Genomic DNA, 14,838 nt, shown 5'->3' with positions numbered 1-14,838 from the left:
TACTAAAGGAATTTTCTGTCTTGGGTAGAAGGTAGGTAAATCTGATCAATAGTATATTTCTCAATTAAACAACATTATTAGTAGTCTGCAAAATATACAAACAGAAATATTAATAATCTCATTGTTGTTCATTGTGAATAGCAACTCAAGGTCTGTATCATTTATTTCATTTGTACAATACAAATGTGAAGATGCTTCCTCATCTATGCAAATCCCAATAAGATACTCATTTGGGATTCCATAATCAATACAAACAATAAACACAAAGATCATGTTTATGAGTAGAATATACAGCAAGGCTGGTAACTAAGAATTTACATCACAAGCATCATGTACAAAGGTCTTAATTAATTGATATTCTTATGTTATGTTGATTAAATGGATGGAGCTTTAACAAAATCTCTGTGAACTAAGGTAAAGGAAGCAGAGAGCCAAAAGTGGGAGTCCAGACAAGGATTCAGTAGCAAGCGTTAGGGCAGAGGTTGAAAGCTGTTCTTAGCCTATGGCCATTCCTCCTTTGATCTTACTGGGAATCTAGCGTATATTCCCTGGACCCAGAGCCACTGTGAGATGGGGAAGCAGGAGTTCAGAAGAGTCTAACAGATGCTTTTGACTCAGCATCCATGAACAGAGAGAAAGGCTAGGGACTAACAAAGGCAGCGCGAATTCCCACCTGACAAGAAGATACTGAAAACAGAAGCCGAAAGCAGGCGGGAAGCACAGGACCAGGCTAGCAAGAGTCCCAAGAATCTCATTCCAGTTTCGAGCTCAAGAAGAGTAAAGACTCTTGGACTTCGCAAATTTAATAGAGGCAGTTTGACTACTGTAAGCACGTCTTCCAATATGACTGTGAAATATGTAATTTGGATGAAGTCTGTGTACTACATCTAGTACTCAAAAGTGACCCAAGATGATCAATAAGCCCCAGTACCAACACCTCAGAGCTTCACCAGTGCACGCAAGCAGGAACTATCCACCAAGGATTTCACTTATCAAAACAAGCCTGCACTGTAAACGTCAGTCTGGGTTATCTAATGGTGCCTGGCATTTTAAGAGAGAAATGACCCAAATCCCAAATTGAAACCATTATTTCCATAATCATTTTGCTTAACACCTACTGGCTATGACAAAAAAATGCAAAATATTAATTCAATAAAAATAAGTAAGAAATATGGCTTTAAAACAAAAACTATTTATAGACCACAGACTTTGAGAAGAAAATATACCTTATCTTGAATTTTTAATCACTTTCCCTGCTTGCTGAGGATGTTCCGCTCAGACCCACCTTCCACAGCTCACATGGCTGGCTTCAGGAGCTTACCTTTTTCTCCCAATCATTATTCAGAGATTCTGTGCTTTGCTCACACATCTTCTTCAGTTCCGTTATCTGGTTTTCTTTAGTTTCTCTGATAACTTGACAGTCACGTATAAGGATCTGAACTGTCAGAATGGATGAAAATATAGTTAAACCAGTTCTAGGAACCACACTAGAATTTGATGATATCTAAATGTAATGATACATTTAATAGATAATTTAATTTTTCATTAAGTCTTACTTTTCTAAAGTCCCTCTTATTTCTTGCTTTTGGCCACTTCTATAATCATAGATGAGCTTGATTAATTATTCTTTACTCTCTCCCTAAAACAGCATGCTAGCCTCAAGTATTTCTCCTCTACTGTGGCCTCTGTCACTTTAAAGAGTCCACTCAATGGTGCAGATCCCATGAGCGCCCGGCTAATGTTTAGGGACCGTGCTAAACTTCTCCTCGCCTAACGGATGTGTGACAAAGGCTCTAACAGGAGACAATGGCTCCTTATGATCCAGCTGCTCTCTAGCTCCACCTCTTGCCTCTTCCACATCTTAAAACTGCACTATAAATAAGCCAGCCTCTCTGCAGGCTCCCAAGGACATGCTCCTTCAGGCTTGACTGCCCAATGTCATCAGCTGTCTTTATATACTCATGGAGTGTGAGCACAGGCTATCGTCTTTTGAAAACACTCACCAAAGAGATCCCTCCCCTTGCAATGAGAGAGATAAATCCCTCTTATTTACACAAAATCAGGTCTCTTTCTCCAATGAATCACTTAGGACATTATATCTATTTCCTTGCAAATTTCCTCTTTTAAAAGACTATTTTCATTGAAGAGAAAGATATGTCAACTTCTTTTTTTTTATTCAAAGGCATAACAGTGCCATATAGACAAGTTCACAGAAGTTGTAGGCTGACTGAATATAGGATACATTACTCTAGCAATATATTGTTGTTCCTAAGCAGTTTAAAATCATTTTCAAGTTTTATGTTATTAAAATAGAGACTTTTAAAAGCTATTGCCCTCTTTCCTCTAGTTAAAATGCCACAGTTTAAGTGAAATTTTCTTTAATATATTTGAATCGACTAAATTATGTAATATATTAAGCCATAATTTTACTTCAATATAACATCTTATCTATGTTTTTATTTACTTTAAAATGGAATTTTCAGAACTATTGTCCCCAAAGTTTCTTAAATTCTTATACCTCAGCTATGCAATAATAAGAGAAGGACCCAGGAGGACCTGACACTGGTCTTTAGCACACGCAACGTATTTTACTTCACATCTCCAACATTAAACTAAGACTTGAGTGCATTTTAAAATATGTGTGGCGTTGTGGTTTTGTTGTTCGTGTTGCTGCTGTTGATTCTTGTCATAGAGTACCACTATGTGGCTAAGTTACTTGAAAGCTGAAATCCCCCTGCCTCAGGTTCCAATGTGAATGCTGGGATTACAGACATGCATCACTAGGCCTGCTAAGAAAACAGCATTTATTAAAGCCTAAATGTTTTTCAAGCTTAAGGGTATTTGAAGTGCCTAATATGAAACAGAATAAGAATGAAAATCTATAAATAAATATAGAGTACTTTATCTATCACTGATAACAATTAGAGAAAAAAATGAAGGACTATATAATTAACTTTCGTCAATGCTTAAAGCAGGAAATTAGTCTAAAAATGCCTGATTCACTGGTTAATTCTCACATGTAACTGCCCTGCTAAACTGTCAGAAATATTACTCTCCACTCTACCGCATTCAGGTTTTGGGGGAAACCCAATAACCTTGGCACCATCCTAGATCAAATTCTCCCTTGGTCCTCCGTTGTTACCAACTGTCTATATCTCTTCCTTTACCAAATCTTCACTCTTCAGTTCCATTCTCACTAATCCCAAGGCTGTAACGCAAATATTCTGAACCTGTATCAAAGCATATGCTAAGATCCACAAGTGGACACAGACACATGGAGCCACAAGTCTGTGGGCTAGAGATGTATGCAGTGGTCAAACATTTGCCAAGTGTGTACACACACACAAGTCACCAACTTTAGTTCCCACCCCAGTAGGAAGAACTCCTCTCTTGAATGAACTAAATCACGTTCAACTTTACAAAATCAAACAAAAGTTATTTTCTCCAAAACACAACATTTCTCTTGTGAATACCTGAGAATTTTGATGTTTTGGCTCATAATGTAGCCAATTTAATACTTAATTACATGTCTTCTTTATTTTTCTCAATGAATGTGCAAATGGGAAATATATTTTACGAGTTTTCTGTTAATCCCAGTTGCCACTGCACTTCTCTCTCTCTCTCTCTCTCTCTCTCTCTCTCTCTCTCTCTCTCTCTCTCTCTCTCTCTCTCTCTCTCAAACACACACACATTTTACCTAGTCACATGAAAGTTCATATCTCAAAAATTAAATTTTATTTTTAAATTTTAAATCATTAAAATAAATTCAAAACATCATTAGAAGATTCACATCATACACTATCACCTTTCTTTTCAAGTTTTCTTATAGTCTCCTCAGTTTCAGTTTGTTTCTTTTTGTATAAGATTTTCAAATCTTCAATTTCATTATTCTTTCTTTCTAAAATCTGCAAAACAAAGTACAGTACTTTAGTTTATAAAATTAAGTACAGGATAAGTAATTACAAGTGAGCCAAGTATTTTGCAAGTCTATCAATCTCATAAATGATTCCACCTAAATACAAAATTACTTTATATACACAAATTAGTTTATAAACACTGATAAAAAATATTAACACACTAGAATAACTCACTTCACAATGTTTTATTTAGAATTTTCACTTATAATTTTAAGAAGGCTATGAATAATGAATTACATGAATCCCTAAAACAGAATTTGGAAATTAAGTTGTCATAAGGTGGCAGAAAGAAGTCGCTGGAAACTTGGGCAGTACACTCCACTCCACTGCACTGGAGTGCAGCATCTTCCAGTGAATAGAGCCTGGGGTCCTTCAACCAGTGCCCGTCTGCTCTTTCACTGTTAAAGCCAAGGCCTCCTAGATGTATGGACAATGATATAGGAAAGGCTCCATTTCTATCTAGCTCTGCTTCATGAATCAGGAAAAAATGAACTCAAAATCTCAAAAACTTAATAACTTTTACAGCAATTATACTTACCATTTTTTTTCACATTTAACCACTTAATAAATGTAACCATGATTTTATACTCAACAATAATAAAAAAACAGAAATAATCAAAGGAAGAGAGTTAATAAACAGTAGAAAATATTACCCAGGAGCTCAAAAAAACCAGAGAGAGGTGGGAATGGGTCTGGCTGCTGCTCTTAAGAGTACAGCTCTAGTCCCACACACCCTCAACCAAGTGCAAGAAAAGTTGTTCCACAATGCCAAAGGATTTTTTCCTGGTGTTTTTATTAGCAGTATTTTACTTTATCTTTCTCACTTCAGTCTCAACCCTATGGATGCTGGACCATATCCCCACAAACCATGAGTCAAAATAATTTTTCCCTTCTTAAGCTGCTTTTCCTCAGGTATTTGGTGTTAGTGGTATGAAATTAATTAATATAATAAATTGGCACCAAAAAGTGAGGTCACTGTTGTGATAAGCCTGACCATGTGGTTCTTAGGCCTTTGAAACTGATTTGCAGGAGGAAAGAAGAACACCTGAGAGCTGTAGGCTAAAGAAGCCCTAAAATTCCAACAGCAGAGTTTAATAAGCTATTCTGGCTCAAGTTTAGGAAACTAGAATGCCAATAAAAATGGAGACAGTAAAGGACAGTCTGAGGTTGTATCAGGAATTATGACTCTCAGAAACTGGGCTAGATGACATTCATGTTTTATTCTGGCAAAGAATTTGGCTGCATTCTGCTCATATCCTGAAAATACATGAAGTTTAACTAAAAAGTCATAGACAAAGAAAATTATGAGACAACAAAACTATCTCACTAATTCAGGATGTGGCATAGTGACTATTTACTGTCTTAGTCAGGTTTATAGAGAATGAGAACAGAAAGAAATATACAGTTTGGAAAAAAAAATTGAATCCAGCTAAAGTTGAGGAGAGGCCAGATGGGGACACAACATGTGTGTTTGTTAAAGAGAGTAGTGCCTTTACAGAGAAACCACAGATTTAGTCCTGGGACAACAGGAAAGGAGCCATGAAGCTTAAGACTTCACACATCCAGCAGGGTTATAGAGCAATGAAAAATTACCTAAAATTTTTCATCTGAAAAGAGAGTGACTAAACAAAGAGAGCCAGCAGGGAATCCCACTCAAGCAGGGTTACCTAGCAAAGTGTTTTACCAGGTTCAACCTCAAAGACACAGGAGGCAGTTCAGCTATGGCTCAAGTTAGCATGAAGACATGGTACTGTCCATGTGGTGCTGGTTTGGTAACTATGAAGAATGAGGAACTAACAGTGCTAGGTTCTAGAAAGTCACTGAGACCAGGCAATGGCCCAAGAAAGACCACCTGTGTTATAGGCAGCTGAGCTGGAGAAGCAAAGTTACCCAAGCTTAACGGAACTCATATGACGCTACCATAAGCCCCACATGCCTGACATGGAGCTGGAAGGTTTGGTAGTTTCCATGAGTTTCCTTGTTACTTTGGTCTGGTCTTTCCTTTCTATTCTCCCTTCCTCCTCTTTGGAATGTAAATGGTTTACCCCGTGCCATGACATGCTAGGAACATAACTTTTTAATTTAAAAACAGTCACATTTAAGGGACTGCCTTGAGTCTCAGACATAGCCTTTGCACTTTTGAACAGCACTGGAACTGGAAGACTATAATCTTTTGAAGCTTAATTGAATGCATTTTAAATCTTGAGAGGGCCATGAACCTACAGGGCCCAGGGTGGAATGTTTGGTTTGGATATAAAATATCCTCCACAGCGTAGGTATTTGGACATTTCGTTCCCAGCTGGTAGGACTATTCTGAGAGATTGTGGAACATTTGGGAGCTGGGCCCTCACTGGAGGAAATGGGGTTTTGGGTGTCAGGCATTGAGGTTTATAACCCAGTCTCACTTCTTGTCCTGTCTACTTCCCATTCCACAAATATGAAGCAATCAGCTGCTGCAACATCCCACTGCCACAGAGATGCATTTCCCCTAACTTTCTCCATCATGGTAGACTGTATCCTCTAAAACTATAAGCCAAAAGAAAGCCTTCCTCTCACATGTTTCTTGTCAAGCATTGGTCATGATGATGAGAAAGGTAACTGAGACATACATATACCAAAAAGCTTATTTCAAACTCTATCACCATGATTCTTCCAAACATCTTTCAAACTCATTTATCCTGTACATTAATGCATCATTTCTCAAATGATTCTACTTCATTTTGATATTTTATAATAAAATTTCATTACATAAATTTATGATAAAATATCATTACATAAATTTTACAAAGGTAACTTTTTCATTACAGCAAGAATATTTATTGCTTTTATCATTTGAATGGGGAAGAGGAAAGGAAAATAAACACATTTTTTCAAAAACATAAGGAGTTGCTTCCTTCTTGTTGCTTAGAAAAAAGATGAAGGATGAAAAGATGGATCAGTGGGTAAAGTGGTTGTTACACAAGCATTCAGAGCTGGGTTCAGATCCCAGTACACACATGAAAGCCAGACATGGTGGCGTGCACTAAGACTCTAGTGCTAGGGAAGCAGAGAAGGGCGGATCCCAGGGAAGGGAGCCATTTACTGGTGAGCTAGTCTAGCCAAAATGGTAAGCTCCAGGTTCAGTGAAAGCCCCTGCCTCAGAAAATGAGTTGGAAAACATGCAAAGTAGGCCTCTAATCTCCACAGGCACATGCAATGCAATCACACCCTTATACATGCTTCACTTATACACACACACACACACACACACACACACACACACACGATGACTCAAAGAATACACTTGACCAAAATCTCTTACATTTTCTCTTTCAGAGACACTTGGATGCATGACACTGTAGCCTCACTTTTCTGATTCTGCCCCTACTTTGTTTTCCTTTGTCTAATTTTTGAGACAGGATCCCTCTCCCCGGAGCCATCAAGACTGGCAGTGTACACTACTTTGGTGGTGCACAGCAGCTACTCTGCAGAGCAAGGCAAGAGGATGATGATGCCATGGGCTGCCAGGACTACAGGTGTGCTGAAGGCCAGCCTGGAACCCCAGTGCTAGAAGTCTTATGCCCAGCTAATTGTCTTTGTTATTCAGTTTGGAGAAGCAGAAATAGGGTTGGTGTTAAAAGAACACATGCAAACTTTCTATTGTACAAACCTTATGTATTAAAAACCCACATCATTAACACTAAAATTTTTAATAATTACAAAAATATAGCATGGACTATAATTCTATATAGCAAACTACAGCTGATGTTTATGAGACACTGGGGAAGATAATAATCTAATTCAAAATATTAAAAACTTGGAGCCAAGTGTGGTAATGCTGAGCTATAACCCAACACCTTGGGATGATCAGAGTAAGCTTAAGGCAAGGTGGATACTTGGTGACATACTGTCTCAAAATAAAACCTTTTTTAAATGGGTGGGAAGGTAGCCAAGTAGTGGTGTAGTACTTCCCTAGCATTTAAAGATCCTTGGCTCAATACCCAGTAACACACATAAGTAAGTACATAAATAAATAGATATAGATATAGATATAGATAGATAGATAGATAGATAGATAGATAGATAGATAGATAGATAGATAGATAGACAGATAGACAGACAAATTGAAAAACTGGAAAGCACAAATCTGAGTTGTACTCAAAAAGGAAGCCTTGATTGTCAGTGCTAGCTAGCATTTACACTAACTACATGCAGTCAATACCAACAGAACTAAGACCAAAGTTGTTGGTTTGGTCTTTTGTTTGTTTCTTTGTTTGTTTTGGCAGTTATTGGCCCTCAGGAAAATGAACTTTATTTGAAATAAAAGATCTATTGTATAGACCTCTGGGTCTTCGCTCTGAAGGGACCAAGAGTTCTTTTTGAACCTAAAAAAGTAAGGTGTAGTGGCATTCAAGAGGCCTAGGTGGGAGAATCCCAAGTTTGAGCCCTGATGGGGAAACAATATGATCTCAAATCTAATTAATTAATTAAAAAAGGAAACTGAATCAGAAAACTGAAACAATTAGGATATAACAAACAGTAGCATTTACAATTGTTATTTTACTTGCAAATTTATGAAAGGTGCAAAACCTGATGGGTAGGGCCTGTCCCACTACTCTAGAAGCCAAGGTGAGAAGATGAGGAGGAAAGGGCAGTGGAGGAATTCAGTGAGTCCTATCTTAAAATAGCTCACTGGTAGAGCATTTTCTGGTCCTAGATTCTTCAGCTACACAGGCATACACACACACACACACACACACACACACACACACACACACACACACAGTTGCAAAAATCATATATGGTAAAAACTATATGAAATTCAGCCTTAAGACAATAGTTGAAAAAGTAATAGGTAATATAAAAATAGGATAGAAACAGATACATTTTACAAATAAAGTTTACAAATGACTTTTGATGGGATTTTACTTCAGCAAATTCCATTTACAAGATACACTATTATCAAACAACTAATATGTTGCTAGATGGATGGATGCGTGTCCCATCCCAAGACCCAGAGCACAGCGAATACTGCATACAACATAAGTGTATATACCCTACCTTCTGCACATCAGCATCATGTTTCTGTTGCAGCTTAAGTTTTTCTTCATAAAACTTTGCTTCCATCATTTTTGTTTTCATGTCCAACTTCAAGGGAAATATTTTAAAGATTACCAGAAAGTCACTTTATAGTGGTATCCTGCTCTTACATTCAAACCCACACAGTATTTCAGTCTCTAGTATTTTCATTTCAGTAAGTCTCTTTCAACTTTTCTTCTTTGCTCACATCTGCTTGCTAATTTCAAAATACTCTTATTAGTCTAGCTGTTTAAATACAGCATTTTAAGAAAGAATATTCATATAAATGACTATAAACTACTATGTCTAGGCAGCTCAGTTAGTAAAGTGCTTACTTTGCAAGCATGACCTTGATCCTGAGCCCATGTTAGAAATAACACCAACAAAAACAAAACAGGCATGGTGGTGCACACTTATCATCCCAGCTCTGGGAAAGCAGAGACAGGGGTCCCTAAAGCTTGCTAGCCAGCAGCCTAGCCTACAAGGTAGATTATAGGTCAATAAAACTGCTTGCTCGTTTCAAACATGAATGAAAACAAAGCAAACAAATAACACTGGAAATTAAATTTTCAGGAAGTCAAATAAAAACCTCAGTGAAAATCCTGACCAATAGAATGGCTCGCATGGAAAACAGAGTAGTCAGATGTAATGATAAGTCAAAGGATACGGATCATTTGTTAAGGCCAACAATAAATTTAAATATATATGAGAGAATAAAATATAGGGGCTCTTTGAGACAGTGTGAAAAGACCAGATTCATGAATTATGGGCACAGAAGAGGAAAAATCCCATGTTAAAGTCATAGAAAATTATTTTCAATAAGATAATGGAAGAAAATTGCCCAATCTTAGGGAAATAGATGCCCATCCAGATAAAAGAGGCGTACAGAACACAGAACACAAAATAGGTAGAACCAGATAAAGAAATTCTTCACATTACACTATAGTAAAAAACTAAAAGTTCAGAAAAAAACAAAGTGGATTGAAAGAGGCAAGAGAGAAGGACCAAGTCACACATAAAGGCAGGCCTGAGGAGCAAGAGCTAATGTTCAATGCAAATTCTAAATGATAAAGAGCGTGAAAGCATGTTTCAAGTTCTGAAAAGAGAGCTCAACTGCCCACCCAGGTACTATATCCAACAGAACTGTCACAATGTTAGGAAAAAGGAAAACTTTCCATGACTAAAGTAATCTAAAGCAGTCTATGACCACTAGGCCAACACTACAGTGGATACTGGAAGAATACTTTGAATAGAAGAGAATGATAAACAAGAAGCCATATGAAAAAAAAAAGACTCCAAGACATTTGTCATCCAAATAAGGGCTTAAAAACCATCAAACACTATAAAATCAACAAAATGACAGGAATTAAATTAATACACCCTTTCAATAACAATTCTGAATAGCAATGGATTAGACTCTCCAATCAATAGGCACAGAAGAACTAATTGTATTAGAAATCACAATTCCTCTTTTTTCTGTATCCAAGAGACATAGCTCACAAACAAAAGATAGACACTTGAGGGTGAAAGAATGAACAAAGATGAGTTGGCTGTTTGAAACCTGGGGCCTATGAAGGGTCGCTTGGCTCAGCCTGGGAGGAGGGGACTGGACCTACCTGGACTGAGTCTACCAGGTTGATCTCAGTCTGCTGGGAAGGCTTTGCCCTGGAGGAGATGGGAATGGGGGGCGGGCTGGGGGGAAGGTGAGGGGGGCGGGAGGGGGGAGAACAAGGGAATCCGTGGCTGATATGTAGAACTGAATTGTATTGCAAAATAAAAATTTTTTTAAAAAAATCTTTTCTAGATATGTGCTAAAGTTTGTAAAACAGTCTTATAGAGTTTGCATTCGAATATGTTTGTAAAAAGTATAAATGTTGAATGTAAGTTTGTAAAGTGTAAAAGCTGAATGTAAGTTTATGAAAAGTAAATGTTGAATGTAAGTTTGTAAAAAGTAAATATGTATAGTGATGTTCATACTAAAAAAAAAAAAAAAAAAAAAAAAAAGAATGGGCAAAGGTACTTTAAGTCAATGGTACCAGGAAACAAGTGGATGTGGGTATTCTGATACCTGACAAAATAGATGTCAGACCAACACTACTCAAAAGAGATAATGGTCACTTCATACTGATTAAGGAAACAATCCATCAAGAGAACATTACAGGTCTAAGAATATTACACTGAACACAGGTGACACAATTCCATAAAGCAAATATATGAGATTTAAAGTCACAAATTAACACCAACACAAAAATAATAAGTGACTTTAATACCCTATTCTCACTAACAGATAAGTTTTAAAAAAAACATCCTTTTTGTTTGCAAAAAATAAACATCAGAGATAAATGACACCATAGATAAAATGAACTAACAGGCTACAGAGCATTTCATCCAAACACTACAGAATACACATTCTTCCAGGAGTCCACATGACTCATTCTAAAACTGATCATGTGCTGGGACACAAGCTAGTCTCAACAAACAGGAAAACTGAAATACCTTTCTGTATTCTATCAAAACTAGAAATCAACAGCAAGAGAAATTACAGAAAATACATAAACTCAAGGAGACTAAATGCCACATCACTGAATAATGACTGAGTCTGAAGAAATCAAAAGTATTTACACATTTGTAGAACTGAATGAAAATTTACACAACATCCTAAAACCTGTAAGATACAATAAAGGCAGTCCTTATAGCTCTAAGTGCTCATGTGACAAAAATCAGTGGGCATCTCAAATCAACAACTATGAAGCATCTCAAGGCATGGGAAAAAAACAAGAGCAAACCAGACCCAAACCCAGTAAACAGAAATAATTAAGATCAGGCATAAATCAATGAAATAGAAACAAACAAAGATAACTAAAAAATGAATGAAGAGTTGGTGCTTTGAAAAAATAAACAAGATTGATAAACCTTTCACCAAATCAATAATAAGCAAGAGAGAAAAGACTAAAACCTGTAAGACTAGAGATAAAAGGCAGATTATAATAGATAGCGATGAAATACAGAAAATCCTAAGAACATATCCAATAAACCTATTCTACCAAATTAGAAATATAAAAGGATAAAATTCTAAATAGATAGGACCCACCAAAGTTAAACAAACAAACAAAAAAGATAAAAATATAACCACATCCATAGCAAGCAACATGGTTAAAGTGGAAATAAAAAGCCTGCAAACTAAAGTAATAATAATAATAATAATAATAATAATAATAATAATAATAACATAATTGCAGTGTTGGCACCAAAATAGACATATAGATTAATGAAATAGACCAGGAACGTGATACAACCACAGCCATCTGATTCTCTAAGGAGAGGTCAACACTGTATCCTGGAGGTTTGTGAGCTACCATTCCTAAGTAAGCTGCTCCTTCCCTTTGCCGTCCCCTCCCCCTACCTGCTCAGTTCTAGACTGCAGCCCAGGAAGGCTCTTTGTTCCTGAAACACCTGTGCTGGGTAAGTAAGTCACTTCATCTCTTTCCATGGCCCCCACCCTTGCCCATTACCTCCCCCTGCCTATGGCATTCTCTACACCCACAGATCTAGCTCCAGATCAGTGGCCCTCAAACCTGCTGACCCTCCTTTCTTCTATCACTCTTCCCCGCCCACTGCCATCTTGGCACCCGCAGGTCTCACTCCACCCATGTTTGGGAGCCATCTTTCCCTGGTCCAATTAAACAGCTCATCCACCAGCTTTACCTGGCCTAACTCAGGTCATGCATCTCCTGCACTGGCCCAATCTAAGAAAAGCCAGATTACCACATCAGACACACAACCAAAGAAAGAAGTCCACACGCCTTCAAATCACACACACACACACACACACACACACACACACACACACACACACACAGACCCCCACCTGAGTAGCCAAGATAGCATGTCTCCCATCCAACCCACCAATCCTATAGAAATGTTCTATGATGAGAACTACCTAGATGAACTCCAAGACACAGAATTTAAAAAAACAATCATAAACTTTATCAAGGAATTTAAAGAAGACACAAGAAACGCTTCACTAAACTCTAAGAGCATAACAATAAAGACTTCACTGATATCCAAGATTATACACTGATATACAAGACTATGCACAGCTGAGTGAAATGACCAAGGTAATTCAAGATTTGAAAATTAAAATAAATAGAGATAGAAACACTGACAATTATACAAGCTAAAATGAAAATGAAATTGAAAAACTCAGTATTCCAATTAGAAAACTCAGGTGAATCCTTATAATTAGAATGAATCAAACAAGAAAGTAGAATTCTGGAACTCAAAGATAAAGGGAAAAATCTAGACAAAATAAGCAAGAAATGTGAAAAAAATAAAGTACAAGAAAGGAACATGCAGGAAATATAGGACACCATCAAAAGAGCAAAAATTTGAATTAGAGGCACAGACAACAGAGAAGAGCCACAGGTCAATGGCACACACCAGACCTTTTACAGGATCATAGCAGCAGAAAGTGTTCTTCACCACTGCACCATCTCTCCAGCCCTGGGGAAATATTTTTATAAGAGAACAGAAAGGTAGTTTTAGCACGGAAAGGGAAAATTTAAAAGAGAAACAAAAATTACAGACTAGAATTCCAATAATTGAATAGGGAACAATAACTAGGTAAGGTTAACAGATTTTGAGATAGGAGCAAAGCATTCTGCAAATTTTCATGACAGACTAAGAGAAAGACTCTAAACACCCGAGAAATGGAAAAATGGATTAAAATAATTTTTAAAAAAAACCTTTGAAGGTTAGCTAGGACTTCAGGAGGTGAATAAACACATAATTGGAGGATCTATACAAGAGAATGGGAGTGGGGAGGAGATGAAAGGAATAAGAGCACAAATGTTCCATCTGATCTTTTCAAAGAGCTGACTCAACTTAGCATGGAGGCTCATGCCTGTAACTCCAGCACTTAGGAGGCTGAGGCAGGAGAGTAACCAGTTCAAGGCCAGTCTATGCAACACAGTGAGTGCGAAGGTATTCTGGACTGCATGATGAGACACAAACTCAGAAGAAGAAAAGGCCTAACTCAAGCAAACCTCAGATTGTAAGTAAAAGCAAACAGCCAGGCAAGTCACAGATAAACTGGAAATCTTAACAGACAATGGGAGAGGAGTACTGTATACATGGGACTAAGAAGAGTGACAGCTCATTTCAATGGAGACAAACAGATGCCAGTCAAATAAGTAACATCTCAGTACTCAAAGGATAAGAGAAGAGCCATGTGGCAAATCACCAGGGGCTCTCTAAATGATGCCCTTGACAATGAAAGAAAACGAGGCCACAGCAACCTTGGGTCTGAAGGAAAGAAGCCTGCAGATAAAGTAAGTAACTGGAGAACTAAAGAAGTTTTTCTCTTCTAATAACTTCCGGAAAAGAAAACTACACAATTAAAGATAAATAAGCACAGTGAGAAGTGGGTTTGGATCTGGAAAGAACATAGCAAGAGAACACATGAAGATGGTGACTGGTTCATTCTCTCTCCCTGTCTTCATCCTGCTGCCTCATTCCTCAGCTTATCTAATTTTGTCAATTACCTCTGAGTAACTACCAATACAGAACACAAAACAACATATGTACCCCAAATACAGAAGACATAGCTCAAAAGAAAAAATGAATTAACTACAAAGTATGCTTAATTTGTGGGTAAAATAATATATTTAATACAGACAGTTACATAAAATAGCTAAAATATGATGGGTAAAAACATCACCTCTTTGTGCCATTAAATTGAACTTTTAAAATCAAATTAAACCAGACATGGTGGTGTAAACCTGTAATCCCAGCACCAAGAGAAGGACTCCAGCAAGCTCAAGGCCAACATGCTCTACACAGTGAGTTTCAGACCAGTCAGGGC

At 37.3% G+C, this 14,838-nt stretch overlaps 1 protein-coding gene across 1 annotated transcript in view; it reads right to left on the bottom strand.

Annotated features, from left to right (window-relative positions):
* Positions 1 to 14,838, bottom strand: part of Cep112 (centrosomal protein 112) — a 423,208-nt gene that overhangs the window by 334,839 nt on the left and 73,531 nt on the right. The window contains exons 9-11 of the mRNA XM_059272022.1: positions 8,958 to 9,044; positions 3,806 to 3,905; positions 1,322 to 1,440 (exon numbers count right to left, since the gene is read on the bottom strand). Of these exons, the coding sequence (XP_059128005.1) occupies positions 1,322 to 1,440; positions 3,806 to 3,905; positions 8,958 to 9,044 (306 nt within the window). The remainder of the gene's footprint in view (positions 1 to 1,321; positions 1,441 to 3,805; positions 3,906 to 8,957; positions 9,045 to 14,838) is intronic.

This window comes from Peromyscus eremicus, chromosome 8a (assembly GCF_949786415.1).
Source record: "Peromyscus eremicus chromosome 8a, PerEre_H2_v1, whole genome shotgun sequence".
Lineage (NCBI taxonomy): Eukaryota > Metazoa > Chordata > Mammalia > Rodentia > Cricetidae > Peromyscus > Peromyscus eremicus.
Note: the sequence above shows the minus strand (reverse complement) of the source record. Positions and strands in the feature narration are given on the sequence as shown.